Source organism: Westerdykella ornata (genome assembly GCF_010094085.1).
Source record: "Westerdykella ornata strain CBS 379.55 unplaced genomic scaffold EI97scaffold_4, whole genome shotgun sequence".
NCBI classification, from domain to species: domain Eukaryota; kingdom Fungi; phylum Ascomycota; class Dothideomycetes; order Pleosporales; family Sporormiaceae; genus Westerdykella; species Westerdykella ornata.
Genome location: NW_022986854.1, coordinates 1,459,658 through 1,483,582, shown reverse-complemented (window position 1 = coordinate 1,483,582; position 23,925 = coordinate 1,459,658). Strand labels below are relative to the sequence as shown.

At 54.8% G+C, this 23,925-nt stretch overlaps 8 protein-coding genes across 8 annotated transcripts; 1 reads left to right on the top strand and 7 right to left on the bottom strand.

Moving 5' to 3' along the window:
* Nucleotides 1-1,684: 1,684 nt before the first annotated feature.
* Nucleotides 1,685-4,001, bottom strand: EI97DRAFT_371773 (zinc finger-containing protein; the record flags this gene model as incomplete). The annotated part of the gene is made up of 3 exons (XM_033795311.1): nucleotides 1,685-2,074; nucleotides 2,348-3,141; nucleotides 3,524-4,001. 3 exons carry the CDS (start codon nucleotides 3,999-4,001, stop codon nucleotides 1,685-1,687), a joined length of 1,662 nt encoding a protein of 553 aa, XP_033656694.1.
* A 156-nt stretch (nucleotides 4,002-4,157) lies between these two features.
* Nucleotides 4,158-4,845, bottom strand: EI97DRAFT_228604 (uncharacterized protein). The gene has a single exon (XM_033793932.1). The coding sequence runs from the start codon at nucleotides 4,734-4,736 to the stop codon at nucleotides 4,284-4,286; it is 453 nt and encodes a 150-aa protein (XP_033656693.1). The 5' UTR covers nucleotides 4,737-4,845; the 3' UTR covers nucleotides 4,158-4,283.
* EI97DRAFT_228595 (uncharacterized protein) lies at nucleotides 4,846-5,353 on the bottom strand. Its single transcript, XM_033793931.1, has one exon. The coding sequence runs from the start codon at nucleotides 5,237-5,239 to the stop codon at nucleotides 4,955-4,957; it is 285 nt and encodes a 94-aa protein (XP_033656692.1). The 5' UTR covers nucleotides 5,240-5,353; the 3' UTR covers nucleotides 4,846-4,954.
* Nucleotides 5,354-6,194: 841 nt separating this feature from the next.
* On the bottom strand, nucleotides 6,195-6,746 carry EI97DRAFT_440615 (uncharacterized protein; the record flags this gene model as incomplete). Its single annotated transcript, XM_033799645.1, has 1 exon — nucleotides 6,195-6,746. The coding sequence occupies one exon, from the start codon at nucleotides 6,744-6,746 to the stop codon at nucleotides 6,195-6,197; it is 552 nt and encodes a 183-aa protein (XP_033656691.1).
* A 117-nt stretch (nucleotides 6,747-6,863) lies between these two features.
* On the bottom strand, nucleotides 6,864-8,073 carry EI97DRAFT_431354 (uncharacterized protein). Its single transcript, XM_033797913.1, has one exon. The coding sequence runs from the start codon at nucleotides 7,792-7,794 to the stop codon at nucleotides 7,309-7,311; it is 486 nt and encodes a 161-aa protein (XP_033656690.1). The 5' UTR covers nucleotides 7,795-8,073; the 3' UTR covers nucleotides 6,864-7,308.
* A 2,560-nt stretch (nucleotides 8,074-10,633) lies between these two features.
* On the bottom strand, nucleotides 10,634-12,533 carry EI97DRAFT_431351 (PCI-domain-containing protein). The gene is made up of 3 exons (XM_033797912.1): nucleotides 12,226-12,533; nucleotides 11,851-12,176; nucleotides 10,634-11,794 (listed from the first exon to the last, which is right to left on the bottom strand). Exons 1-3 carry the CDS (start codon nucleotides 12,293-12,295, stop codon nucleotides 10,805-10,807), a joined length of 1,386 nt encoding a protein of 461 aa, XP_033656689.1. The 5' UTR covers nucleotides 12,296-12,533; the 3' UTR covers nucleotides 10,634-10,804.
* Nucleotides 12,534-16,590: 4,057 nt separating this feature from the next.
* On the bottom strand, nucleotides 16,591-18,270 carry EI97DRAFT_228488 (uncharacterized protein). The gene is made up of 2 exons (XM_033793930.1): nucleotides 18,109-18,270; nucleotides 16,591-18,022 (listed from the first exon to the last, which is right to left on the bottom strand). Exons 1-2 carry the CDS (start codon nucleotides 18,163-18,165, stop codon nucleotides 16,787-16,789), a joined length of 1,293 nt encoding a protein of 430 aa, XP_033656688.1. The 5' UTR covers nucleotides 18,166-18,270; the 3' UTR covers nucleotides 16,591-16,786.
* A 1,251-nt stretch (nucleotides 18,271-19,521) lies between these two features.
* On the top strand, nucleotides 19,522-22,839 carry EI97DRAFT_431347 (beta-Ala-His dipeptidase). Its single transcript, XM_033797911.1, has 6 exons — nucleotides 19,522-19,873; nucleotides 19,923-20,054; nucleotides 20,103-20,669; nucleotides 20,721-20,907; nucleotides 20,954-22,718; nucleotides 22,773-22,839. The coding sequence occupies exons 1-5, from the start codon at nucleotides 19,547-19,549 to the stop codon at nucleotides 22,483-22,485; spliced, it is 2,745 nt and encodes a 914-aa protein (XP_033656687.1). The 5' UTR covers nucleotides 19,522-19,546; the 3' UTR covers nucleotides 22,486-22,718; nucleotides 22,773-22,839.
* Nucleotides 22,840-23,925: the final 1,086 nt, after the last annotated feature.

Genomic DNA, 23,925 nt, shown 5'->3' with positions numbered 1-23,925 from the left:
TTGTTTGTCTGTCCTGGAAACCCGCTCATATGAGGCACACCGCACACCGCACAGCGCTCTCAACTCACCGCCTCAACTCAACTCGACTCACCGCACTCGGCTCAACCGGCGAGACGAGAAGGATGGAGAACTGTGCCGCACATCTACAGTCCGGCGGTGCACTTACTCTCCGCTTCCTCTCCCTCCCTGTCCCTCTCCTCTCCCTCCTCCCTCTCGTTTTCGATATCAGTCACTCTCACCCAATCAATTCCAACCCCCCTCAGTACCCGTCCCTAGTACCCTACCCAATAAAAGAACCGTACAGCCCCCAGCCCCCCTCCCCGCCAAGAACCATTTCGTGCAACGAGGGCCAATCAGTGCTTCCACCCCTGCAGACTTCCCATTGCTGTATATCCCGAACCCAACAGCGTTGAGCGGAAGAACGACATCATGGGTGTAGGTGGATGACGATGACGAGTCAATTCTTGCGTTGGCTGTGAAGGGAATTTGAGGCTGTGGGTACAGGTTACCTAGTTGGTTGGTCTACCTGCGAGGAGAGGACGGGGCAATGGATGGATGGATGGATGGATGGATGAATGAATGAATAGATGACGGAATGGATGCAAAGAATCGCTTTCTTTGTTCCTTTCTTGCCTATCCTGTTCCTATCCTGTCCCGTGCTGTGCAGTGCTGCGCAGCGCAGCGCAGTGAAAGTCCAAGTCTGCCTTGCCTCGCCACGCCTCGCAGGCGCAGCAGCAAAAAGCACCCAAAGCGAAATAAACTCCAAGCTTTGGATAAAAAGTCCCTCATTTCCACGTTTTGAGCATGAGAATGGGGCGTACGGAGTAGTGGAAAACATATAAGAAGTTCCCTCCACTCTCTGTCCCCCCTCCTCCTGCTCCCCCGCCGACACTTCCAAAACCAGGGAGCACGCCAGTTCCCGTTCAAAAACTCCCTTCCAATAACATGCCCAAGTCAAGATATTAGACCATCACGACGACTCACCCGATGGGCCAAAGAATGACGACGAAGACAACGACATCAATGACGACGACGACGACGACATCAACGACGACGAAGAAGACGAGGATGATGATCATGAAGCGACGGAAAAACAACTCAGTTGTCCAGAACGCTACCCGCTACGAATGACTACGCTCATGAGGAAGGCCCTCCCAAACCACCACGAACCCTCCCCCAGAGCGCGCGCGCCAGCACGAAAAACATGCATATCCCTCCCCTCCCCTTGCCGGTCCAGCCCTTTCTAAAATTCAAGTCCCCATGTCATACACATTATTCCCATATCCCAAAGAAACCCACCCCACAGATTTTTGTTTTCCCTCCCAAGAAAAGAATCAATGATCCCTCTTGTCCCTTTGTCCGAGGCGAGGGGGAAGAGGAAGAAGAGGAAGAAGAAGAGCAAGTCATGACGAGTCGTCGACGCCTCCCCTGGATGGCCAGAACAGCGAAGAATAAGTATCCTCCAAAAAGGAATGAAAATGGTATCAACAAACGTAACTAAAGGAAAAGAAAAGGAAAAGAAGAGAAAACGCCAACGAAGAAGAAAAGAAGAGCCAAGTCAAAGATGAAGAAGGATGCGAGGCAAACAGGCGTATCCGTGAAGAGGTAAAAGTACAACAATAAGGTCGTTGCGGCGTCTCAATGTGCGTGCCAGCCAAGCTGGTAGCCAGGTCTTGGGGGGGTATCAAACACTTCCCGACACGAAGTCGTCCGCCTCGTTCTCTCCCACGGCGTCGACGCCATAGTCCGGTACATAAGGGCCGCGCTCCTCGGGCGTCGCGCCATGGATGGCCTCGGCCCGCTTGAGCGTCTGCACATCCAGGTCCGTCACGTACGACTTGCCGTCGGGCAGCTTCATGCGCACCTCAAACTCCTGGTCGAGCATCATGTCGTCCTTCCACAGGCGTCGCGGCCCGTCAAAGACGCAGAGCACCCGCTTCTTCATCTTCATCCGGTCCGTCGGGCAGCCCCACGAGACGGGGTAGTTCTTGCGCCTCTTGCGCCCCGACCCGGTAATCGCCACGCCGCCCTTGGAAAAGGTCAGCCCGGCCCGAAGACCCCTCCCACCAGAGGTCTTCGTCACTTTGGATGTGTTGCCACTCCCGGCGTGCGATGCGACACCCCGGGAGTGTGCTGATTGTCAATGGTTCTTGGTGGATTTGAGGGATCCCTTGCCTGAGCGGGATCGACGAACACCGTACGTGTCGTCGTTGTGGTCGTCGGCATCAACCTCCTCGTCCTCCTCGTCCTCGTCCTCGTCCTCGCCGTAGTTGGGCACTGTGTACTCGACGCTGTTGGACAAGCCATTCCTGTCCAAGGTGTTGGCAACCTCCTTGTCCTCGGCGACGGAAGTGAGCAGTCTTTGGTTAATGGCCTCGCTGGGATCGGCCTGCTGCACGACGCGGAGGACGCAGTCATCCAGATGCTCGTAGAACTCTTGCGCATTGGCAAAGGTCACCGAGCAGGTTGAGCAAGTACCCGTCATATTCTGCTGGCCGGCGTGGGCCTTCTTTCCGCTCGGCGACTTCTTCCGGCTGTTGGGCGGGTTTTGCTCGACGCCGTGCACCGACGTGAGATGTCGCTTGAACACGTCGGCTCGGTTGAACGACTTCTCCGCCGCCGAGCCGGATCCAGGACAGAAGCCGCAGACCATGGTTCCCTTGTAGTGTGTCAGGGTGTGGCGGTTCTTATCGTATTTCCTCGCAAAACCCTTGACGTGGTATTCGCAGGTAGCGATTGGGCACTTCTCCGGTCGCTCATTCTGATGGGTGAGCATATGCGCGCGCAGGTCTTTGAAGACGCGCCCACACTCTGGAAGAGGGCAGAGTCCCTTCTCGCGAGTCTCGTCGTCAATCCCGTGGCTGCCGCTCTTGCGGCTAGCGCCCGATTGTTGAGAGTGGAGGGAAGCATCCGATCTCCGCCGCTGGCCAAGTGGGTATGGTTGGAACTGTTGGGTGTGGAGATAGGGGGACTGGGAACCCCTCTTGAACTGCCTAGATCCGGGCCGTTGGCTCTGCGACGAAACGTGGGACAGTGCAGGCGAGGGGGGATGCTCGATCGGGAAGTAGGGTGAAGGGGTCGTGCGGAATTCGGGATATGGTGACTGAGGGAACTGCATGAAGGGCTGCACGAGGTTGGGATCTGTTTTGGAAAGTGTCGTTAGTCGATGCCCCTCGAGCAGGAGGACTTGTATGAAGAAGAGCATGCAGGGTAGGGAACCGACAAGATGAGAGATGACTACTCGAAAAGCTAGGAGAGGAAGAGACGGAATTCGTAGAATAAGAAGCTGGAGACGGCTGCTCAATGATGTCCCCGGGAAGCACCTCCTGCGATAAGATGGAATTGCGCCTCCCTGCTGACCGATGTTTGGTCCACGTCGATGACGCAGGCGTGATAGGTGGCTTAAATACATTGCTTTGTTGCGCCTCGCGCTGCGGCGATGGTTGAATGGAACCTCTCGAGGAGGAAGAAGGAATGGGAGAGGATGAGAGTTGTGAGGAGATTCCGGGTGACTCACCAACACAGCCAGTGACCTTTTCGGCGACAAGCCCTTCATACTCGAAGCCGGGCGTGCTCTGAAGAATGGGGAGGCCTAAGCCGTTGGCCATGGGATTCCATGGCTCGGTGTACTGAGGGTTCAGAGAGGGCGAGGGCATGTTGGAGGAAGAGACGGATGCACCGGATTCAGACGAGGTGGAGAGGACTGGAGGCTGTTCAAAGGTCTGCGACGGCGTGCTTGGTGACGCCTGGGGAGTGTATTGATAGGCCGGCTTGACACCCTGGGCAATGGCGTCGTAATGCTGTTGCAGTTCTTGCGATGTCAAGGGTTCGGGCATCGGTGCCATGTCGACGGGCTCATAGGGAGTGCTGAAGGAGGGATCCATACTATAGTTGGAAGGCAGAAAAGCCTGACTTGTGGGAACAAACTCGTATTGCTCCTGAGGCGCGTAGAGGTCGAAGTCGTGAGGCATGTTTCCAGAATAGGGGTGATAGTCGACCATGGTGGAGGGAAGTCAACCGCGAAAGGGTAGGCGAAAGCAGAGACGATGGAGTCAGGTCGGGCGGGACTTTAGAGACTTGCAGTCAGCATAAACAGTCACCGATGGCAGGCCAAGAGAGGGCGGTTGCTTGTTATGGGGTTGAGGGACCTTGTAGAGCAGGAAGGAAATGTCGAATCTGCCAGGCGGGAGCTTACATGGAATTGAAGGATTATCCCGTGGGCGCTCGGAACGTGGAACCGTGACACGGGTCGGCGAGGTGAAATGGGACAACTGGTCAGTGTTCTATCTTCTCCGTTCTGGGTATCTATGAGGCGTGAAATCTCTCTTCTTGATGGCACATGCGAGCTCCTCGAAATGGCGATGGACACGGAAGGCCGGCAGTCCGGTAGCGAAGGGAGACAGGGCGGGCGTGGTTGGGGTTAGTCGCACACGGGCGATGATGGGGGGGAAGGATGCTGCTCCGTATGGGTTCTGGTCTGGAGCTGGGCAACCGTGTCGAAGGAGGGCGTCTTGCCTGGAGAAGGGTTGCTGATCAAAAGGCCTGGACTGCTTCACGATGTCGAAGGGGGGCGAAGTTGGATATATGTATTGTCCAAAGGCCGCCCTAGGATGCGGCCATGGCCCCCAGTAAAAGTAGTGGGAGAGCAAAAGCCACTTTTGCGCCAGGGCCCTTTGACCCTTGGGGTGAGTTTGCTGGCTGCTGGCCCTGATGCGTGAGGCGCTTGGCCAGAGCATGCCGTGGCAGCGTGAGTGGCAGACTGGTGCAATGACGCTAGGAAAATAAAAGCAAGACGGGGTGGGGAGTGTCGTCGGGGGCCTCTGTGCTGGGCTCCAGATGGCCTCCGCCTCGATCGCGCGCCCCGACCGCTCGACGGTAAGATGGGCGGCCAGGACTCCCGGGAGGGTGCGGTGAGGTGCAAGCCTCCCCTGCACATGGCTGCTGCGGCGCGGCCTCAGCGAGCAACACGTCTGCAAGCCAGCTTGCCCGAAGCGACGACGACCAGGCGCGAGGAGCCAGTGAGCATTCCAGGACCCGGCGTGGGGAGAGGCTCCCGTCCCAATCGGGCGAAGACAAGCGGGACGGTGGTTGCCGCTGGGAGAGAGGTGCAGACGATGCAGACCATGGTGCAACCCGCGACACCGCTTCGGCGAGCATTGTGATTTTTTGCGTGTTTGCGTGTCCTGGGGATCCCTGGCGCCGTCATTGTATGCCAGACAGGAGGCGTCGGATCCGTCATTTGCCGTGGGGAGATGGAGAGTAATGAAGAGATTGAGAGAGACAGAGAGACACAGAGGACAACAGTCGTGGTGGTGTCAAGCGCTGGTTGGGCTGGGCTGGTGCTAACGGAGGGGGGAATGTGGAGACATGGGGCGATGAGAGGGCTGGTGAGGGTCGGCGTGGCTGCTGGTGTGTGTGGCGGTGCAAGTACTTAGACATTCTCCTCCTAGTCGTCGATTAACTAGCGGTGTTTTCCATTTGGCGGGATTGGTGGTTAGCGGCTTTGCCGTGTCCTAAGAATACCACCATTTGCCCAATCCAGAGTCGCCGTCGATACGAGACGATGCCACCAGCCACACCCTAGCCACCACCACCACCACCACGACGGACCGATCAAGCTTCTGACCACAGTACCAGTTACGGAGCAGCCCTCACCCACACCGCGACTTGTTCGGACCCTGGGACAGCCATCCTGCCACACCGGTGCTCCCTGCTAGCCTTTTTCTCTTCATCCCCCGTCTCTTTTCTTTTCTCCTCGTCGCTTAAAAAAGAGTCCTACTGTAGTCCCGAGTAGTATGACTGCCGTCCAATCGCCAAACCCTCGTTTGGGCACCGAGTAAGTAAATTCCACTATCGTGAGGCTTGAGGTCGGGTGCATTGCAATTCCCCACTGCATCACGTGGTGCGGCCTCACCGCTGCCATCATTTGATACCGGTAAGGCTGGACCACCGTGGAGCCTGCGAGGCTTCACACCCACAAAGGTCACCATCGCCAGCCTCGTCCACATGCCCCGTCTGCATCATGCCACACTTGCAAAGGAAAGCTCGGCAGTCGGAGTCGCGAGCCTGTCGTTTCCATCCATCAACAATGTGATAATCAAGTCGAGACAACGATACCGAAGTAGTCTCCGGTAGTCCCCTCCTTGTCCGACCGTCAGACTTCAGATTTGCAGACCACCGAGTCCGTTTCATCATCATGAATCCAGCGTGGGGAGCAGGAAAATGGCCCCATCTCCTGCTCGTCTGTAATCCACCGAGTAAGTACGGAGTAGGGTATAGCCGATATGGTGGTTCGCAAAGCTGCCCGGCCCTAGCGTCCATGGTTGGGATCCAATGGTGTACAAGTAAATTGGCCGTCCGAACCCATGCCTTGCAACTCTTGCTCGTCGGCCGTCATCCTGGAGCCTTTTCGTCCCGTTACTCCCACGCTGCCTAGTAGGCCGTGGGTTCTGCCGGGCCCGGGTAAGCATTACAGAACCGTAGAAGCAGCTTGCCTGACCCTCGTGGTCCTTGCCCCCCTCAGGGCCCGCCGCAATGGATAAGGTTGACGAGAGGCGTGCTTCACCCCAAAACGGTTCGCAAGATAGACTGCCACAGCCTGTCGTCGCTGTGCTTCCTCCTCCTTCAGTCCTGGACTTGCATTCGGCCGTGTAACTGGCCCTGCTTCCTCCATGCATGGATATCGCCATTGGTACTGTATCACCCGCTCTCTCCTCCAAGGTATACAATGTAACACCTCCTGCCATGCTCACGCACCGGGTCAGACTCTCACGGTAATGGTTTGCGTGCCAATTCCTACAGTGCACGTCTTGTAACAGTCCACGCGCTCCTCGTCGTACCTGTATCGAGTATACATCGCCATGCATCGCAGTCGCACCATCTGCTGTGGCATCATTGTCCTTCCGGACCGGCCAGGCACATGTCCTACCCTACGACCTCAACTTGCTATTTTTGGGGTTGCGGTGCCGGCCAAGAGAAAGCATCGACCCGGCGACTATGAAAACATGGAGAGACGGGTACGGGAGTAACGACTCTGCCATTGTTGCGATTCACCACCACCATCCTGCTGGCGGATCGAATAACCGCCATACACAGTACTACTGCTGAAGCCGGAATGCGAATGGCATCTATTTTTACCCCAGGATCTCGTACAAGAGAGACAACGGGGCGTGGCGTTGAAAGTCAGTCTCTCCATCCATTCGATTCCCATACGTCATGAGATGCCACCCCGCCTATGATTGCTTCCTTGAAGGCTTCTAATATTATGTTCAACAAGCAGGAGCTTGTCTCCAGACAGAAGGTGGAAGATTAGGCATGTTCCTTCAAGATACGAGGATATGTGGCTGTGGCACCGCCACAGAGCGGTACGGCTCTATATATAGAGGCAGGGTTTGGCGAATCAGCGATCGATGGGGTCTCCAAAATCGGCGTCATGTGCACAATGATTGTGGTAGACGGGACGAGGGGCTTTTGCACGGCCACATCGCCAATAAGGTATTGCCAAAACAGTTGTTGGTCGCCAGCATCCTCCTTTGCCATAGAGAGGGTCCCAGTCGTCACGGATTTCGTTGAGCCTGGTCGCGCCCGGCTTTCGCGTCTCGATCCCCGACTCCTGATGTCTTCACCGGAACTCCATGGGGCGTGCAGGCCTCGTCTCGTCTTGACTTGATGTTGTCCATGCTGTGGGTTTTCATTGGTGAATTGAGCCATCAAAATGTTTCTATTAAGGGAAGTCGCCGGCCATAATTTGCTGTCGGATGGGTTGCTGATCGGGTTAATCTTAACGGTAAGCATCGGGTGAATGTGAGCCCGCCCTTAGCACCACACACCACATCCCACTGAGACGATCCGGCCCCTCGAGCCACGGCGCGGCCAACAATTTGATAGCGAGTGCTTTTGAGACATGACCAACTTTGCCAACATGAGATGCATTGGATCATAGCATGCCACGCATCTCCTCACCGTGAAGGCCAGAAAGGAAGAGTTGTCGTGGGAATTATCTTAGATGGTTCAGTCGTGTTGGTGCTACCATGGTAACATGTGGGACTCGCTTGACCTTGCTTGAACTTGTCGCAGTCCCATGGAACTAGAATCCATTCTCGATTCTCACAAGGAACCCATCATGGATATGGGTGCACAAAATTCCCGGCATTCTTCGGACGTGTTGACGCGGGCACTGACGGTCCGCTTCGAGAAGAGTGCACAGAGTGACAGAACAGGGGAACGAGACTTGAAAGCATGGACCCAGTGGTTCAAGTTGTGCAGTGAGCATGGAGTGCCCAATGCCGTAGTAACGGGTGATCCGCAGGCCGTGGTCGCTCGCTATGATACCAATATTGGAGGGTCAGGGTGGGTAATCTGCCAATGAAACGTCGCAGATGCATTCACAAACCATGCACGGCTCCGGTGTTGGTCCCATATGAATGGTTGTGGGAACTACTCCGTAAGGAGGTACGGAGTACCACCTGCGGAATGCAAAGAATTGCAATCTACGGAGCATAATAACGAGCCCGCCCGGATGGTGGGTGCGACCAGACATGTTAGTGGTGGTGTTGCGAGGGTGCGCCAACTTTGGGGACTCTGACTCCTGAGGGGTGACAAGAGTCTTTCAATCTCCCACTGGCGTGAAGGAGGCCGAGAACCTGCAAGGGGCTCGACGAACCTGTTCGCCAAAACTGTCGTTTGCGAACGTGAGTTGGGTGAGCAACCGTTGAGTCGACTGGTTGCCAGAGCTGGTGAGAAGGCCGCCGCCGTTGTTCGGCGTGACCGCTGCAGGCTTGTTGAGGGCGTCGAGGGAGAGGTGGGGTGGTTGTGGAATTGATTGCTGGCAAGAGAGCGATGCCCCTTTTGGGAGCAGCTCAACTCCGGCCAGGTGGGTTTGGCGCCGTCCACGGGTCCCAGCAGAGATCCCATGCATCCTTCCCGCAAGCCATAAGAGACGACCATGCGAAACCATGCCTTTCTGGGTTGGCGATAGTCCCGGCTTTCAGTGAAATCGACGAGGGTCTGCGTTTCCGCCCTGTCGTGGCACTCGCGGCGTCGCCTCGTTCTCCTTAAACACACATGTTTTGCGACGTGCCATGCAGGGTCAATCTTCCTCACGCCCTCATTTGTTGCGAAGAGCCTCTTGACCCGTCCCAGAAGTGTCCACACACGAAAACGCCGGCTCCATTCGCAGCACTCCACTCTCGCTTGAAAAAACGGCAACGGATTCGCAGAAAGAGTTCAGGCAACGAACAAACATCCTTTGCCTTATCACACATCATTTGAAGCCTGCCCAGGTGGATAGTCATGGCCTGAGGCATGCCTGCGTCCTCGCGGTCGAGATCGTCGACTACTATGGTAGAGCGAATGGAGCCCAACAAGAGCCAGTTCTTGTGGTTGACTTGACAAATCCACACCCGCACCTGGTGGCTTGCTTCCGATGGGAGATGGCAGCGGCGGGGAAACGGACTGATAATCGCAATACAGCGATTGTCAGTCACGAGGCATGTCGACTTTGGTAGGACGGGTCTCGCCATCTCCGATCCCTCCACACTTTGACTCGCTTTCGTACATCGCAGTTTTGCTGGCAGCCCCAATTGCGCTGCGCGGCATGCTGTGGGTGATCGCCTCATGTGAACCCGCGGCCCTAGTAGGTAGATCTGTCAAGACTACTCCGTAGTTTATTAGGTATTGTTGTAGGAAACAACTGCAAGCTCCGTTCGACAGCCTTGCATCGATGTCACGCTCTCAAGCCAAGGTGACCGGTGGACCGTTCGATTCATGAGATCCTATGCTCTGGAGCCCTCCCATTATTGACTCTGGTGTCGCAACACGCCTGGGCACATTGCCATAGACATGAGCGCCACTGTGTGTGGGTCACAAGCCCTTCGCAATCCGGCCTTGTGTTTGATATCGAACCACTCTCTGGGGAGTAGCAAAATCGGCTTCCAACTCTTGGTCGCTAACCCTGGGCATCCACATCGAACCATCGCCGACTAGACTGCTGGCCAGATGCTGGTGGGGTGAGGGGTACAGTGCGGGATGCTGCAAGTTGGAACCACACACACACGCATATGGAAGCGGGACGCCGGAAGAGGACCGCTCAACAATCCGCGAGTTCTGCATGACATCTGGTCGTCGTTCCAGGAGGACTCGTCTCTGTACCCGAGATCTTGGGAATGCTGATTTGACCAACTGCTGCTTGTCAATTCAATGAGGCTTGCAGAAGGTGCCTGGGGGCGCGGTATGCGGACACTGATCTAGGCACTTACTAGCTTTCCATTTCTGCCAAGGTGAAAGCGAAAACTGGACGACGAAAGTGTATCCGTCCCCACTGGTGTAGGTTCTGTCTCACAAGAGTCGGGGCCTGGGAGTATGTTGGTGGTGAAGTAAAAGTGTCAGTGGGGGAGGAGAAGGGTTTTTCTGTAGCTGTGCGCCCTGGTGGCTCCTGCCTTTTGTAGCGGCCTACCGCATCCAGTCAACCTGCACTGCGGTGGGCAGCCTTGAATCTCACCCTTACAACTTAGAACTCGTGCCATGACTATGTACTATTAGCTTTCTTCAGATGGATTGACACTCCCATTTCTCACGACGACAACGCAGGAAGGGATCATCTCGATATGCAGTGACGGCAATCAACATGCAAACAAGGTGCTAATGCAGAGTGAATTTCGACGGGTATTGAGTCTTCGAATGCTTATCAAAGCTGAATACAGAAGATCATTGAGACCCGTGTTTACCTTGATCGTCTTGCCATGAACGCCGGGAAACGCCTACACCATGTCCCGCTATGCACCCCGTAATGCACTCCGGCCCGCACTCAGAGCGCCGCGTATCCACCTTCCCCAGGAGTAAAGGGACCTCCTTCCTTGGACTTATCCGGCTTTATGCTCATGCCTGCGTTCAATAGATTGAGACGCGTCAACCGCAGTTGCAGTGTATGCTCGTACTTCTCCGCCATCGCCAGGGCGTTGGAATGGACATCGTGACGCAGGTTCGTCGGGGGGGATATGAGGAGTCCGTCGACGAGGTCGATGCGAGCGTTAAGCAGACCCGTCGAGATCATCTTCGCCAGCTCGTCCTCGATGCTTGCATTCTCATCGCCTGTTCCAAACTTGGATGCCATCTCCTCCAGAGTCACACAGCTAAAAGGAACGAAATACTGCACGATGCTCTTGGTGCGTATCTTGCCGTAGATTACCGATAAGCGATCACACAGGTACATGTCCAAGAGGTAGTCGGTCCGGTAACCCTCCAAAACCTCAAGACAGGCACTGTACTTGGAATTGCAAAAGAGAGTGATGGCGCGACGAATATGCGGCTCCAGCTCCAGAAAATTGCGAAAGTTTGAGTCCCCGAGGACATTGGTCTGCAACTCATTGCGATCCATGGATGCGAGCGCACAGAGGCCGCCGTAGACAGCAACATCATTGGCGGATATAACCTCCCTCTGCCACTGGACACCACCTACGGGCTCCATAGTCATGAAGGAAGACGAAGTGTTGATGAAGCTGTTCGCAGCATCGAGATAGTTTCCCGTACACATGTACGAGAGGCCATAGCAGGCTGATATGACGGGATCCAGTTTGCTCTTCTCCTCTGGCCTCAGTCCAACTGCCTCCAGCTTTATCAGTGACGTTTGCACCGCCATCCATGCCGATTGGGCAATATAATTCACCACGAGTCGTAGATTCATATCCGCAATCTGCTTCGGCGACGTGCAGTTATCTCGCATGCGGTTGAAAGCCCTCACTGCCTCTGCGTGGTCGCCACATGCAGCGTAGAAATGGCCAAGGTCCTCATTGCCCATCTGTGAGGTTTATCAGCATCCCGGACAAAGGCAGAAGTCATGGGCGGTCTGCGTACTCTTATGCTCTCCTGGATGAGATTGTTCTTGTACGCCCTCAGTTCATGGTTCAGTCGTTCGCCTTCCGCTTTGACGTCTTGCTTCTTCTTCTCCACCCATGCATCATCTTTTGTTGCCAAAGGATCATCCGGCGCAATCTGATTGAACTGCTCCACAAGGTCTGTGTAGAGTTGTACGTTCTTTCCTTCTTTGGCTTGGGAGATTGCCATTCGGTAGGCGTCGACCGCTAGGTATGGAGAGTGGGAGCCGATGTGACGAAGTCGGAGAATGCGAGTGGGTCCGTCATAATTGGATATGTATGATTCGAGGTCAAACTTGGGAAGTTCTGATTCTCTGTGAGTACAAGCAAGTAGGATAAGCGCAAGCCGGACTACCTCTGACGACAATGCAGCCTTGAGCCCTGCGATCTTTGAAGAACGGTGACTGTTCCGGATCAACCACCATTTTGTCCAGTTGTGCTACCGCTCCGTGGTTACGGCAATACACAGCGCCGCTATTGGTGTTGAGGTACTGATGCCTGCCCGCAGTGGGGTCAAGAGCAAAGTTGCAAGCTTCAAACGCTCGGTATCTTTCGGATTTCTTTTAGCTTTTCTTTTAAATCGGCTGCAGAAATGTGGGATAAGCACGGTGCTATATTCAAGAGCGGAAATGGTTTGTGGAGGACTTATTAGGACAGAATAAGAGATTCGGATCTCAACTGCGGTTGCCGTGAAGCTTCATGCCAAGCTCAGTAGTGCCCGTGACCTCGCGCTAGGCCTGAACACGCATCCCTGCACATCGCGTCTCCCGCAATTGGAAGCGACGCGATTCGTATTTCACTTCTCCTGAGCTCTTCTGCCATTCTTGTGGCATATTTTTGATGATTTGATATTGGTTGGGTATTCATTGCAACTCCGAGAATCTGATAGCTCTGCATGGAAAGCATGTCTAAGGGGACAAAGGGCGTGCAGCCTGCCCTCAATCATGCTTCACAAGCCCATCCGCCTCAGGCAGGGTACCAAGGTTATTACACATGTGAGACAGATACCGGTGAACTATCAAGTGCGGTCAAGGATGCTGATTTTCAAACAGACAATTCAGGAGGAACTAGTACCTTTGGCTCTGCGGCAAGTCCGCTTTCTGACACAAATCATTCTACCTATACGGACCACTCCAGAAACTGGACTCAGTGGCAACAGCATCCGACTTACCACTCCGCCGTCCCTTCTTGGGACCAGTTTGCTCCATACTCGTCTCATTCATATGCCTCAGTACCTCATACACCGAGCTGCGGGGCGCCCACCTCCCACCCACCTGCGCAACCAGAAACCCAAGGGTATGACGAGGCGTGGTATACGCCTGCTCCGCAATGGTATGAGCACAGCGCTGCTGTGCGCACACCCTCAGTCAACGACAGCATACGATGGGAAGCCGCCTCTACCTATGCTCGCATCCCCACACAAGTAGCCACTGCCGAGCAAAAACCTAGCCCCGTATCAGAAAATGGAAGCAAGAAGCGGCAGAAGGTCCCCGAGGGAGAGAAGCCTCATCAGAAGAAGAAACGTAGACTGGAGGGTAAAGAAGGCCAGACAAGTATGGCATCCGCAAAGAATGCACCCCAGCTGCACCGAATAGACTCTGTCGACATGCCCATATCCTTTGCAGGCACTCAGGTCAATCCAATCGTCCTAGACCTCAGTTCTCCGCCAAAACCAGCAGCAAAACGCGCGGTTATGGTACATAAATCTGTCGCCTCTGCGCTGCCACAACGATTGGATGAACCGACCATGGGGAAGATACGGCACCTGGGCCAACCTGACAGCAGCGTTGCAATATACCCTTCACAACCATCATCGACTGCTAAGCCTTCGAAGAAGAAACCTACTGCCGCCACCGCGGTGCATAATCACAGCCTGAGTGCTGTAAACGGAACCGTGTCTGTCCCAGCACATACTCCGCCCACACAAATTCCCCCAGTCCCGATGACGACGACAACGAGTCATACTTACAGTGTACCAACACCTGCAGACGAGCCCCCTCTGTGCAAGGAGCAGGCAGATCTAGTTGATCTAATCATGAGCGGGCGGAATGTATTCTACACAGGATCCGCAGGATGTGGCAAGTCGACAGTCCTTAAAGCATTCGTGAAGAAATTCAAAGAAAGAGGAAAGACGGTGAACATACTTGCGCCCACAGGACGAGCTGCGCTGGCCGTCAATGGCACGACTACCTGGCAGTATATGGGGTGGGTACCCGGCCATCACAAGAAAATGCTGGACGAGCTGCTCAAATTGGCGCATGGTAAACATGTGTACAAGAGGCTGAACGAAACCGATGTCCTAGTAATAGATGAGATAAGCATGGTTGAGAACTTGCATTTTGAGCGCATGCATAGGTTCATGCAAGCAGCGAGGGGGAATGGCAGGGCATTTGGAGGCGTCCAACTTGTTGTCACAGGGGACTTCTGCCAGTTGCCGCCGGTGAAGCCTTTTCAACACTGCATGCACTGTGGTAAGGAACTCAAGAAGAAAAACTCCAATGAGTACCATTGTGACGAACATGGCGTCTATCATGACAGAGACAAGTGGGCTTTCAGAAGTGCAGCTTGGAAGGAGTGCAACTTTGTCCATGTCAATCTTACCAACATCCACAGGCAAAGCGACAGAATATTCATCAATTTACTCCAGAAACTACGCATAGGCCGACCATTGACTACAGCAGATGTAAACCTTCTGCTCAATCACCCGACCAAAGGCGTCAACGCGAATGCAGTCAAGCTGTTTGGCTCCAGAGCGGAGGTTAATAGACTCAACTATGAGCGCTTCAGCAAGCTGCAGTCGAGAGCACGCACCTACAAATGTGTAGATGAATTCATTTGGAATGAGGAACACCGCAATCTGGAAAGGATGGGCCGCGTCAACCAAGACGGAGCCCTGATTGACTTGGTAAGCGTCTCGCTCAACCGCCGCATTCCCAACGCTAACGATGCAACAGGAAGAGAAAGAACATCGATACAGTTCCCAAGTCCACCTCAAGAAAGGCATGGCCGTCGTACTCCTCGCCAACCTCGACATCACCGCCGGTCTAGTCAACGGCGCACAAGGCACCATCCAAGGTTTTGTTCCCTATGACGAAAAACTCATGCCGAAAGCGAGTTCCAGCGACGACAAGAAGATGATCTCTGAATTCGGCTTCAGACCGGCTCTGACCCTGGCAGGAGCGTATTCCGAATACCGCGAAGCACAGATTCAGAAATTCATCAATATGGCCGAGTGCAAGGAGTGGCCCGAGGTGCGCTTCAACAATGGCCAACGTCGCGTCATCTACGCCGATTGTACTGTCAATGAGTATGGAGACTCGAAACCGTATACTCTCTTGACAAGGACACAGATCCCGCTTATGGCTGGGTATGCGATCACCACGCATAAGAGCCAGGTACGCCAATTTCTCCGTCATATATACGCACTCAGATACTAACGCTCCGTAGGGGATGACACTAGACAAAGTCGAAGTGGACTTGTCCCGAACATTTGAAGCAGGCCAAGCATATGTTGCGCTGAGCCGAGCGCGCTCACTCGAGGGATTAAAAGTAGTGTCTTTCCCGCAGCAAGCTCAATGCGGTGCCGATCCCCAGGTTCAGGAGTTTCTGCGGGAGAAGTTTCCTGAGGCTTTCAGTGAGCTGGAGGATGCTTAAGGATTTGCGGTTTGTACGGTTCTATGATGGCTGTTTGGTGTTGGTTGTGCATTTGATTGGATATTGAGATACCCAGAGATTGGATAGATGTCAGGGAAACATGTATAAGGACCGTGTAGCTATATATCACATCAAGGTCTTCTTGTCTTCACGAAGTGAACTCCGCCATCTTCGCCTGCGCCCGTGTGTCTCCTCCACATCAGGACATACAGCCCGCTCGATGTCCTCTCTCCCCACTCAATTCCTCAGCATTACGTGTACCGATCTGTAATGCACACATCTGTATGTAAACTCTCCCCCACGGATCTCATTCAGACCTATACACTTCTAATACAGCCTCCTTAAGGCGTACGTGCAATCATCTTTCCCTGATTTCCAATCATAATCCCTAACCAAACGTCAGCAATTCGTCACTTCCACATTCCCACCGAGTCATCACTCACTTGCACCAACCTATATCCTCATACGGCTCCGCATCGCCATCATTTACCGTCTTCGCCCCAAAAATCAAATGCATCGAGAATCCCTCTCCCCCATAAAACTGCGGGTGTCCCTCCTCTGGATACCGAAACATATTCTTCCCGTACTTGTCGTATCCCTTGGTTTGCTTGCCATGCTGGCAATATGCATCGATGGCTTTGTTCAAATCCGTATAGAGTATTCGAGAGGAAATGCCCCGCTGGGTTGGCTGGGTCGCAGATAGGCTGATTCGGGCGCCCTCCACCATATCATTTTGGTTGGAGCTTCTTGCTTAGCGGCAAGGTGGACTATTAACGCGGGCTGTGGTCAGTCCATTCTCGGTCGCCTCTGAACTTCCACTGTTCATGAGTCCCGGGGCACTCTATCTTAGGAGGAACGACTGGCGATCCGTCTAGGATGCGGGGACTATAGGCGTTGGGTCAGTGGTAGGAGTACGAACTCGCATCGAAGAGTCGACGCGCAATACCATCCGACTAGCAGAAGAAACCCTTGACGTCCTCGAAAACCACGGTGACGACGAAAAAGAGCAAAGCATGGCGAAACTGTTTTTACGCGACGACAACTACGACGCGCAAAAGGAAGAGGCGAAACGTCAGTACACCATCCCAGCTACATAGGTAGCGTGGTCAAACATGGATAATGGATATGTAATCGCCCAACTCCACCATGCTGAACGCGAGTCTACCGTCACATGCACCAAAACGCCAAAAGAACGCGGAACATCCAAAACGCCATCATAGTTTCTCATGTCCAACCCAGCTCCCGTCCTCCTCTTCCTTCCTTCAGTGCGCCGTATGACTCCTAAACAGCATCCTCAACCCACTCGGCTCCTTCTTCCGACTCTTCTCCTTGGTCGACTTACTCCTCGATGAGCTACTACTGCTCTTAGCAGAACTCTTCGCCCCCTTCGACCGATGGCTCTTCCTACTCTCAGTTTCTTCCCCCTTGCCGACCCTCGACTTCCTCCTCGACCTCACCTCCTCCTCCTCCAGCACGCCCACAGCCACCAAATGCCTACTAGCTCCAGGCGTGATGAACTCGCCATCCACCGTCGTGCCCGCGCTCTCGGCCTCGACGTCCGCGATGCCCCGACGCCATACCTCGATGCGGCTCAATTCCTGCGTTTCGAGCTCTTCGAGCTGGTCCAATCCACCACCAACAGGACCAGCCCCCCGCCACGGCTCCTCCAAAACCGGCCCCTCCCCCTGACTCGGCACAGCCTGGATCTTCTTGATAATCTTATAACCCCCCAACGCCACGATGGTAACGCCGATACCCACACCGGCCGCAATCATGAACTGCGGCGACGCTAACAGCGCCGCTACAGCTGGGAAACTCCCCTTTAAAAAGGTCAGCACGCCAGGACCCATTTTGCCGACGAGGTTGCTGATTTCGGCCAAGGTCAGGGCGACGGCGGCGAGGGCGTCGGGGTTCTTTTGCAACGAGTCAATGGTCGTGCTGACCGAGTGGTGGAGGCAGTGGGCTTCTTCGAGGAGGCGGGTGAGTTTGGAGGCTTGGAGGTGGAGGTCTTCTTCGTTGTAAGCAGCGGTGGGGGAGGGAGGGGGGAGGTCGCCGTAGGCGAGGTCCATGTCGATGTGCGGTTCTGAGTGGGAGTGCGTGGGCTTGTAATAAGGGGGAGGATGATGATGGCGGAGAGGGAGCTCGGTGTGGCGGCGGGTGAGGGGTGCGGGCTCCCGATTGTGAGGATCGAGGTCGTAGGCGGAGTAGTCGTAGCGGAGTGGGTGATGGTGGTTGCTGCTTCGTCTCGGCTCGCCGTCGTGGTGGTGGTGTCTGTGGGATCTTGACGAGCGATGGGTACCCTTTGAGCGGCGCGAGGAAGCGCGAGAGCGGACGTCGTCGTGGTCGACGGCATTATTGTCTTGCAGCTGCAAGGCTCTCATGCCCTCGCGCAGCTTCTTCTCCTGCTGCAGGGCGGCATGGCGCTCGGCGCGGATCTCGGCCTTGCGCTCGCGGTAGGCGGATTTGGCTTCCTTGAAGACGTCGATGATGTGGCGGCTCTGTAGGGCGGAGGGGTGAGCATGCCTTTGGGATATAGTAGGGCTGAGGGTGACGGAGATAGAGAGGGAGGGCCTATGATACTTACGCTGCTCACAATCTTGCCGGACTTGTTGATGACGGTGATGGTCTCGCCGATGCCCATGGCGAGATAGGATAATGTAAGAAAAGAGAAGGTGTCGTGCAACGTCGGGCGGCTCTGTTGGATGCAGGTCCGGTCAGGGAGGGCTGCGGGCGTTTGAGACGCTGTGTGGTGAGTGCAGCTGGGGGTGTCGAGGTTGGAGGTAGCGGTGAAACAGCACAGCACAGAGGTCCGGGAGCGGGCCTTTATCAGACAGCCATTCCACGAGAGGCGATGGAATTCCAATATCACTGTGGTATTGGGCGCCTGGAGCAGCCGCAGGTGAGGCAAAAAAGAAGCTTCGGTCAAATCGAGAGTCGAGCCAGCAATGAGATGTCTTGGGCCGGGGAAGCCGGGGGTTGGGGCGTTATGCGGGCGTGGAATTATTGGCGTGGTTGGCGTGTCGCCCTGTTACAGGAGCGTTGGATGGGCCAGCGCCTCGCACAGCTGCCCCCCAGCGCTGCGTTGCGTGTCATTTATTGACGCCGAATGGTGAGCAGAGAGGGAATCGGGATCGGGGATTCACACAACATGTGATTTGTGGGTGGTCAACTGGTGAGGTGTCGTTCGCCGGTCGGTCCAGATGGAAATAGGGAGTGAAGTCCAAATCGGGTTGTGGAAAGTCGTCGTCAATTGTGGCTGAGGCGGGGTGTGTGTGGCGGTGCTCTTCTCCCTTATCATCGCTCTACGGATACTCCGTGCTCCAGATCATACCTCGCCAATATCAAATTGACTCACAAGCTTTTCCGTCATGTGTAATCTCAATTGCGAGGTAGCACAATCTCGCACGAGAGACCAAGGCTACCTGAGACAGGATGGATAGAAGATGGATAACTACAGAGTACATGGCATTGCGTGCTTGATCTTCACTTGCCCGCAAACACAGGTCTCATCGTTTGAGCCGTGCAACAGCGCAGCAGACAGAAGACAGATAAGAAGAAGAAGAAGGGATAGAAAATGACTCTGCCGCAGCATCTTCACATCTCCGGAATAATGAATCAAGAGCTCGCCATCGGCCAGCCTTCGCTCGCCATAGAAACCCTCCTTGTGCAGTGATCGCAAAGCGGTGTGTCCCAAAAGGTGCCATGCCAGCAGCCCTCTCTCTTTCTTATGGCGGCTGGGACCACCTCCGTTTCTCCTCAACCGCCTGCAGCTCCGTCGGCCGCGCCATGTACCACTTTTCGTCCATCACCGCCCAGGACGTCTCCCGTGGTGTCCGTCGTCCGCCGACCGTGGTGACCAGAGTCAAAGCAACAGGTGCGTATATTTGAGAACATGGATAGAGTGGGAGTTGTGGTCGTCTCCACCGCGAACGCGACGCTAGGCCGGGGTCCGGCGGGAGCTTGGGCTCTGTTCCGACGACACTCGTCCAAGTGGTGATGCGCCGGCTGACTTTGGAACCGCCATGACAGATGTTTCTCCCCGACATGTCTCTCTCCAGCAGCAGATCGATCGTCAAGCCATTGCCCCGTCCGAAACGGCGGCTCTGGAGAATGGGGACAGGGCGCCTTGCCTCGTCCATCAACTGAAGCACGACAAGTCCATTCTCGCCCTCGCCGTGTCCGCCACGAGCATCTTTGCTGGAACGCAGGGCGGAGAGATACTAGTATACAGTCTGGATACCTTTGAGCGGCGGCGAGTGCTGGAGGCTCATCGGGGAAGCGTCCTCGCACTGTGCCTGTCACACGACCAGTCACTGCTCTTCTCAAGCGCCACCGACCCAATCGTCAATGTGAGCGTATAAGACCAATTGCTAAAATACTAGTTGACTGACCTCTCAGGTCTGGTCAACAACCTCATTCCGACGCCTGTACACCCTCTGGTCTACCTACGATGTTGGCGACATCTTCTGCCTCGCCTACTCCTCTTACCACCATACCCTCTATCTTGGAGCCCAGAACACGAGTATCCAAGTACAGATCTCGCCTCCCTAAGCGGAGACACATGCTGACTGGGCTCAGTGGTACGATCTCAAAGAGAAGGATGCGCGGCCCCGACCGCTCCTCACATCCCACCCCTCCGAGCGCAGAGACCGATTCTTCGATTCGGCCGGTCCAGGAGGCGTCCAGACTCCCCGTCCCAATGCGGCTGAGACCAGTCTACGCGATGCGGTAGGTGGACAGAATCTGGAGATTGATAAGTATGATATACGACAATTTGCCCACTACGGCTATGTATACTGCATGTTGCTAGGCAGGGACATGCTTCCAGAGGCGCCATCCGAGGAGGTGCTGGTTTCAGGAGGAGGCGATGGCCGCATTAATCTCTGGCGCACAGATACGAAAAATAGGGGTGCCATATCTCTGGCATACACCCTCGAGGACGGAAGAGAGGAAGGAGAATCCATCTTGTCGCTCGCAAGAGAGGGCACATTCCTCTACAGCGGCCGTCTAGGCGGAGAAGTCAATGTGTGGGATCTTGAGACGAGACAGCTGGTCAGGAGCCTGAAGGCCACCACGGGCGATGTGCAAACTCTGAGCATTGGTGGAGGATTCTTGTTCGCTGGTGGTGTGTCTGGCGTTGTTCAGGTAAGGAAATTAGAGAGGTTGAGCGTGATTACATTCACTTACAGTTAGCAGAAATTCAATCAGCATTATGAATCAGTATCCACCTTCAAGGCGCACAATGGTTTGATTCTGGCATCTGCCTTCACGGATTTTGATGGAAAGCCTATGTACGTGTCTGGCGGTAACGACAGCACGATAGCCATATGGAACGTGCAGGACTGTGCGGAGCCGTCTTCGACACCCAGGCGGACGAGTAATGGTATGATTCCTTACCCCCATGACCTTGCCAGTACTAAGTGAGACAGACCTCATGGTCGAGTCTCTCAGCCAATTCATCTCCTTCCGCACGGTATCATCTCTGCCAAAGTACCGCGCAGCCTGCAGACGAGGAGCCTCCTTCCTGCGCTCTGTTTTCCAGAACTTTGGCGCCGTCACTGAGATGCTCAACACCAGCGAACCCTACAATCCGATCGTCTTCGCGAAATTCAGGGGCAACCCTGCAACTGCAGCTTCCAGGAAGAAGATACTCTTCTACGGCCATTACGACGTTATATCCGCCGAAAACGAGCAGGCTAAATGGAAATACGACCCTTTCACCTTGACAGGCGAGGGCGGCTACCTGTATGGCAGAGGTGTCTCGGACAACAAAGGTCCCATCATGGCAGCCATCTACGCAGCTCACGAACTGGCCAACGAACAATCTTTGGACGCCGACATCCTGTTCCTCATTGAAGGCGAAGAAGAATGCGGCTCCCGCGGCTTCAAGGAGGCTGTACGAGCGAAGAAAGACCTGATCGGAAATGTCGATTGGATCCTCCTGGCGAACAGCTACTGGCTGGACGACCATGTGCCGTGCCTGACATACGGTCTCCGAGGCGTTATCCACGCAACCGTCCAGATCGAAAGCAAGCACCCAGATCTTCACAGCGGTGTAGATGGCAGCGCGCTGCTCGACGAACCCCTGAAGGACCTCACCATGCTACTCTCTACACTGCTAGGCCGGCATGGCAAAGTACAGATACCCGGATTCTATGACCCCATCCTCCCTCTCACAGCCCAGGAAAAACAACTCTACATAGACATCACAGACACCCTCCTTCGCAGCAACCCGGACCTCGGCGATCCCGATCACCTCGCCCTGTCCCTCATGCGTCGCTGGCGCGAAGCCTCGCTCACGATCCACGGCTACCAGACCTCGGGCCCGGATAACTCGACCATCATCCCTCGTCTGGCTAAGGCGTCTCTGTCCATCCGCCTGGTGCCTAACCAAGAGTCATCAGAAGTCTCCAAAGCTCTGGTCTCCTACCTGCACTCCGAGTTCGCGAAACTGGATAGCAAGAATAGTCTCAGAGTAACGATTGATCACCAGGCCGAACCTTGGTTGGGCGACTATAATAACGAGATCTTCCGCACGCTGGAGAAGGCGATCCGCTCGGTTTGGGGGTCCACGGCGGCGACTGTTGGAGATGCACGAAGAAGGAGTTCGGCAGCCGCGCTGCAAATGAGCTCCGACCGCCCCGAACCCGCAACGTCGAACATGCTCGCCAACAGCTCGGCCGGCCCTGCTGTCGACGACACACCCTCGGAATTCGCGGCACCAATGTCACCACCGCAACAGCAGCAGAATGGTAGCAGCAAGGTCCTATACATCCGCGAGGGCGGCAGTATCCCCAGCATCCGGTTTCTGGAAAAGGAGTTCGGCGCTCCAGCGGCGCAACTGCCCTGCGGACAGGCAAGTGACAGCGCGCATTTGGACAATGAGAGGTTGAGGCTGGTGAATCTGTATAATAGTAAGAAGATTTTCAAGAGGGTGTTTACGGAGTTGCCTAGGAAGTAGCTGGCAGGGAACCGAGGCTCGGGAGCGAGTAGATGGCGGGTCTGCTTTAGGATACAGGACGGAAGGGTCGAGCAATCAATCAGTGATGGAGTGCCCCTTTTCTTGTATAGGCTTATAGGTGTTATACATAGATAGGCTCTTTTTGGGAAGGGAAAATTCAAGGGCTTTTTGTTTGGACGAGCTACTCTCCTTCGATCATGTCTTGTGAAGGAAGGGACATAGCAGGCGTCACTGTAAGTCATCTGCCCAGCGCCTGACTACCATAGCACTAGTGCTAACCATCCAAGGTTCGCTCGCGGGCGGTCATCACTACTACACTATTCCCCTCGGCGCTTCTGGACATCGATATCCATATTCTTAGCACGGGGCCAGTGTCCCCAGAATCAGCACAATGGAGGCCCCCCCACGGGCATCATCATCCCCTCCTGCATCACTCATCCCCTCCCGCATCACTCATCCCCTCCCGCATCACTCATCCCCTCCCGCATCACTCATCCCCTTCGTGTCACTCATCCCCTTCGCGTCACTCATCCCCTTCGCATCACTCATCCCCTTCGCATCACTCATCTCCTCCGCAATACGACTACCTATTGTTCCCCTATTGTCATCCACTTCGAACAAGCTAGGTTCGCACAATCATAGCCTCTCTTTCTAACCGTACGTCTTGATCCCTTTGTTCCATCACCATCCTCGAACTTCTTTCTTCTATTCAACTCCACTTCCTCGGTCTACAGCTTCTGTCCTTTGTTACTCTTCCGACAACTTTGTACTATTCGCCGCTACCCTTTGTTCCATTGTATTCTCTGGCCCCGTGGTATCCCATTGTGCCTTTGTGCACTTGATGCCTTTCACCTTCCTGCTCCTCGTCAAGGATATCTCAACGCCCGTGGTCAACGTCAACCTCGTACATCTCCCCTTTTCCACGGTTTGCTATCTTTTGTTGAGCTCCCGCTGGCAGGGAGTATCGATATCGCATTGTAAATCATTATACGATCGATTTTCGAGCCTATCTGGTATAATACTCACTAAAGTGCAACATACAGTCGCGCTGTACACACCTAATCCCAATCCCACTTGTGCAAACGTCCAAGATAATCGAACGAATAAATTCAGGACCGGAAAGGGAAAGTTAAAAAGAGCATCCGAACGCCCTGTATTAGCCACGCAAAAGCACCATACATCATGGGCAATCCACCAAGACGAAGGATACCCGCTAGAAAGCGCAACCCACGGCGCAACACCCGCCGCTCAACACAGCAGCCCTCAGAAAGCTCCAACATCAGCACGAATAATCCTTCCCAGCCACGCTCCTTCGACTCCGAAATTCAGACACCCCACCTCGAAACCCCGGAATCCTCAGACTTCCTTGAAGTCCCTCCCGGACCCGAAATCCAAGCCTCCCTCCTCGACCGTTACAATCTCGAACACGACACCCTCTCT

What these genes read in the sequence shown, in the direction of transcription:
- EI97DRAFT_228604 (XM_033793932.1), bottom strand. Translation starts at nt 4,736, where the DNA reads ATGCTCTGGCCAAGCGCCTCACGCATCAGGGCCAGCAGCCAGCAAACT.
- EI97DRAFT_431354 (XM_033797913.1), bottom strand. Translation starts at nt 7,794, where the DNA reads ATGCTTACCGTTAAGATTAACCCGATCAGCAACCCATCCGACAGCAAA.
- EI97DRAFT_431351 (XM_033797912.1), bottom strand. Translation starts at nt 12,295, where the DNA reads ATGGTGGTTGATCCGGAACAGTCACCGTTCTTCAAAGATCGCAGGGCT. An exon ending in AGGCTGCATTGTCGTCAGAG is followed by an intron (nt 12,177 to 12,225) that starts GTAGTCCGGCTT and finishes ACAGAGAATCAG; the next exon opens with AACTTCCCAAGTTTGACCTC. An exon ending in TCATCCAGGAGAGCATAAGA is followed by an intron (nt 11,795 to 11,850) that starts GTACGCAGACCG and finishes TAAACCTCACAG; the next exon opens with ATGGGCAATGAGGACCTTGG.
- EI97DRAFT_228488 (XM_033793930.1), bottom strand. Translation starts at nt 18,165, where the DNA reads ATGGGCATCGGCGAGACCATCACCGTCATCAACAAGTCCGGCAAGATT. An exon ending in CCGGCAAGATTGTGAGCAGC is followed by an intron (nt 18,023 to 18,108) that starts GTAAGTATCATA and finishes TCCGCCCTACAG; the next exon opens with AGCCGCCACATCATCGACGT.
- EI97DRAFT_431347 (XM_033797911.1), top strand. Translation starts at nt 19,547, where the DNA reads ATGACAGATGTTTCTCCCCGACATGTCTCTCTCCAGCAGCAGATCGAT. An exon ending in CCACCGACCCAATCGTCAAT is followed by an intron (nt 19,874 to 19,922) that starts GTGAGCGTATAA and finishes CTGACCTCTCAG; the next exon opens with GTCTGGTCAACAACCTCATT. An exon ending in ACCCAGGCGGACGAGTAATG is followed by an intron (nt 20,908 to 20,953) that starts GTATGATTCCTT and finishes TAAGTGAGACAG; the next exon opens with ACCTCATGGTCGAGTCTCTC.
- EI97DRAFT_228595 (XM_033793931.1), bottom strand. Translation starts at nt 5,239, where the DNA reads ATGACGGATCCGACGCCTCCTGTCTGGCATACAATGACGGCGCCAGGG.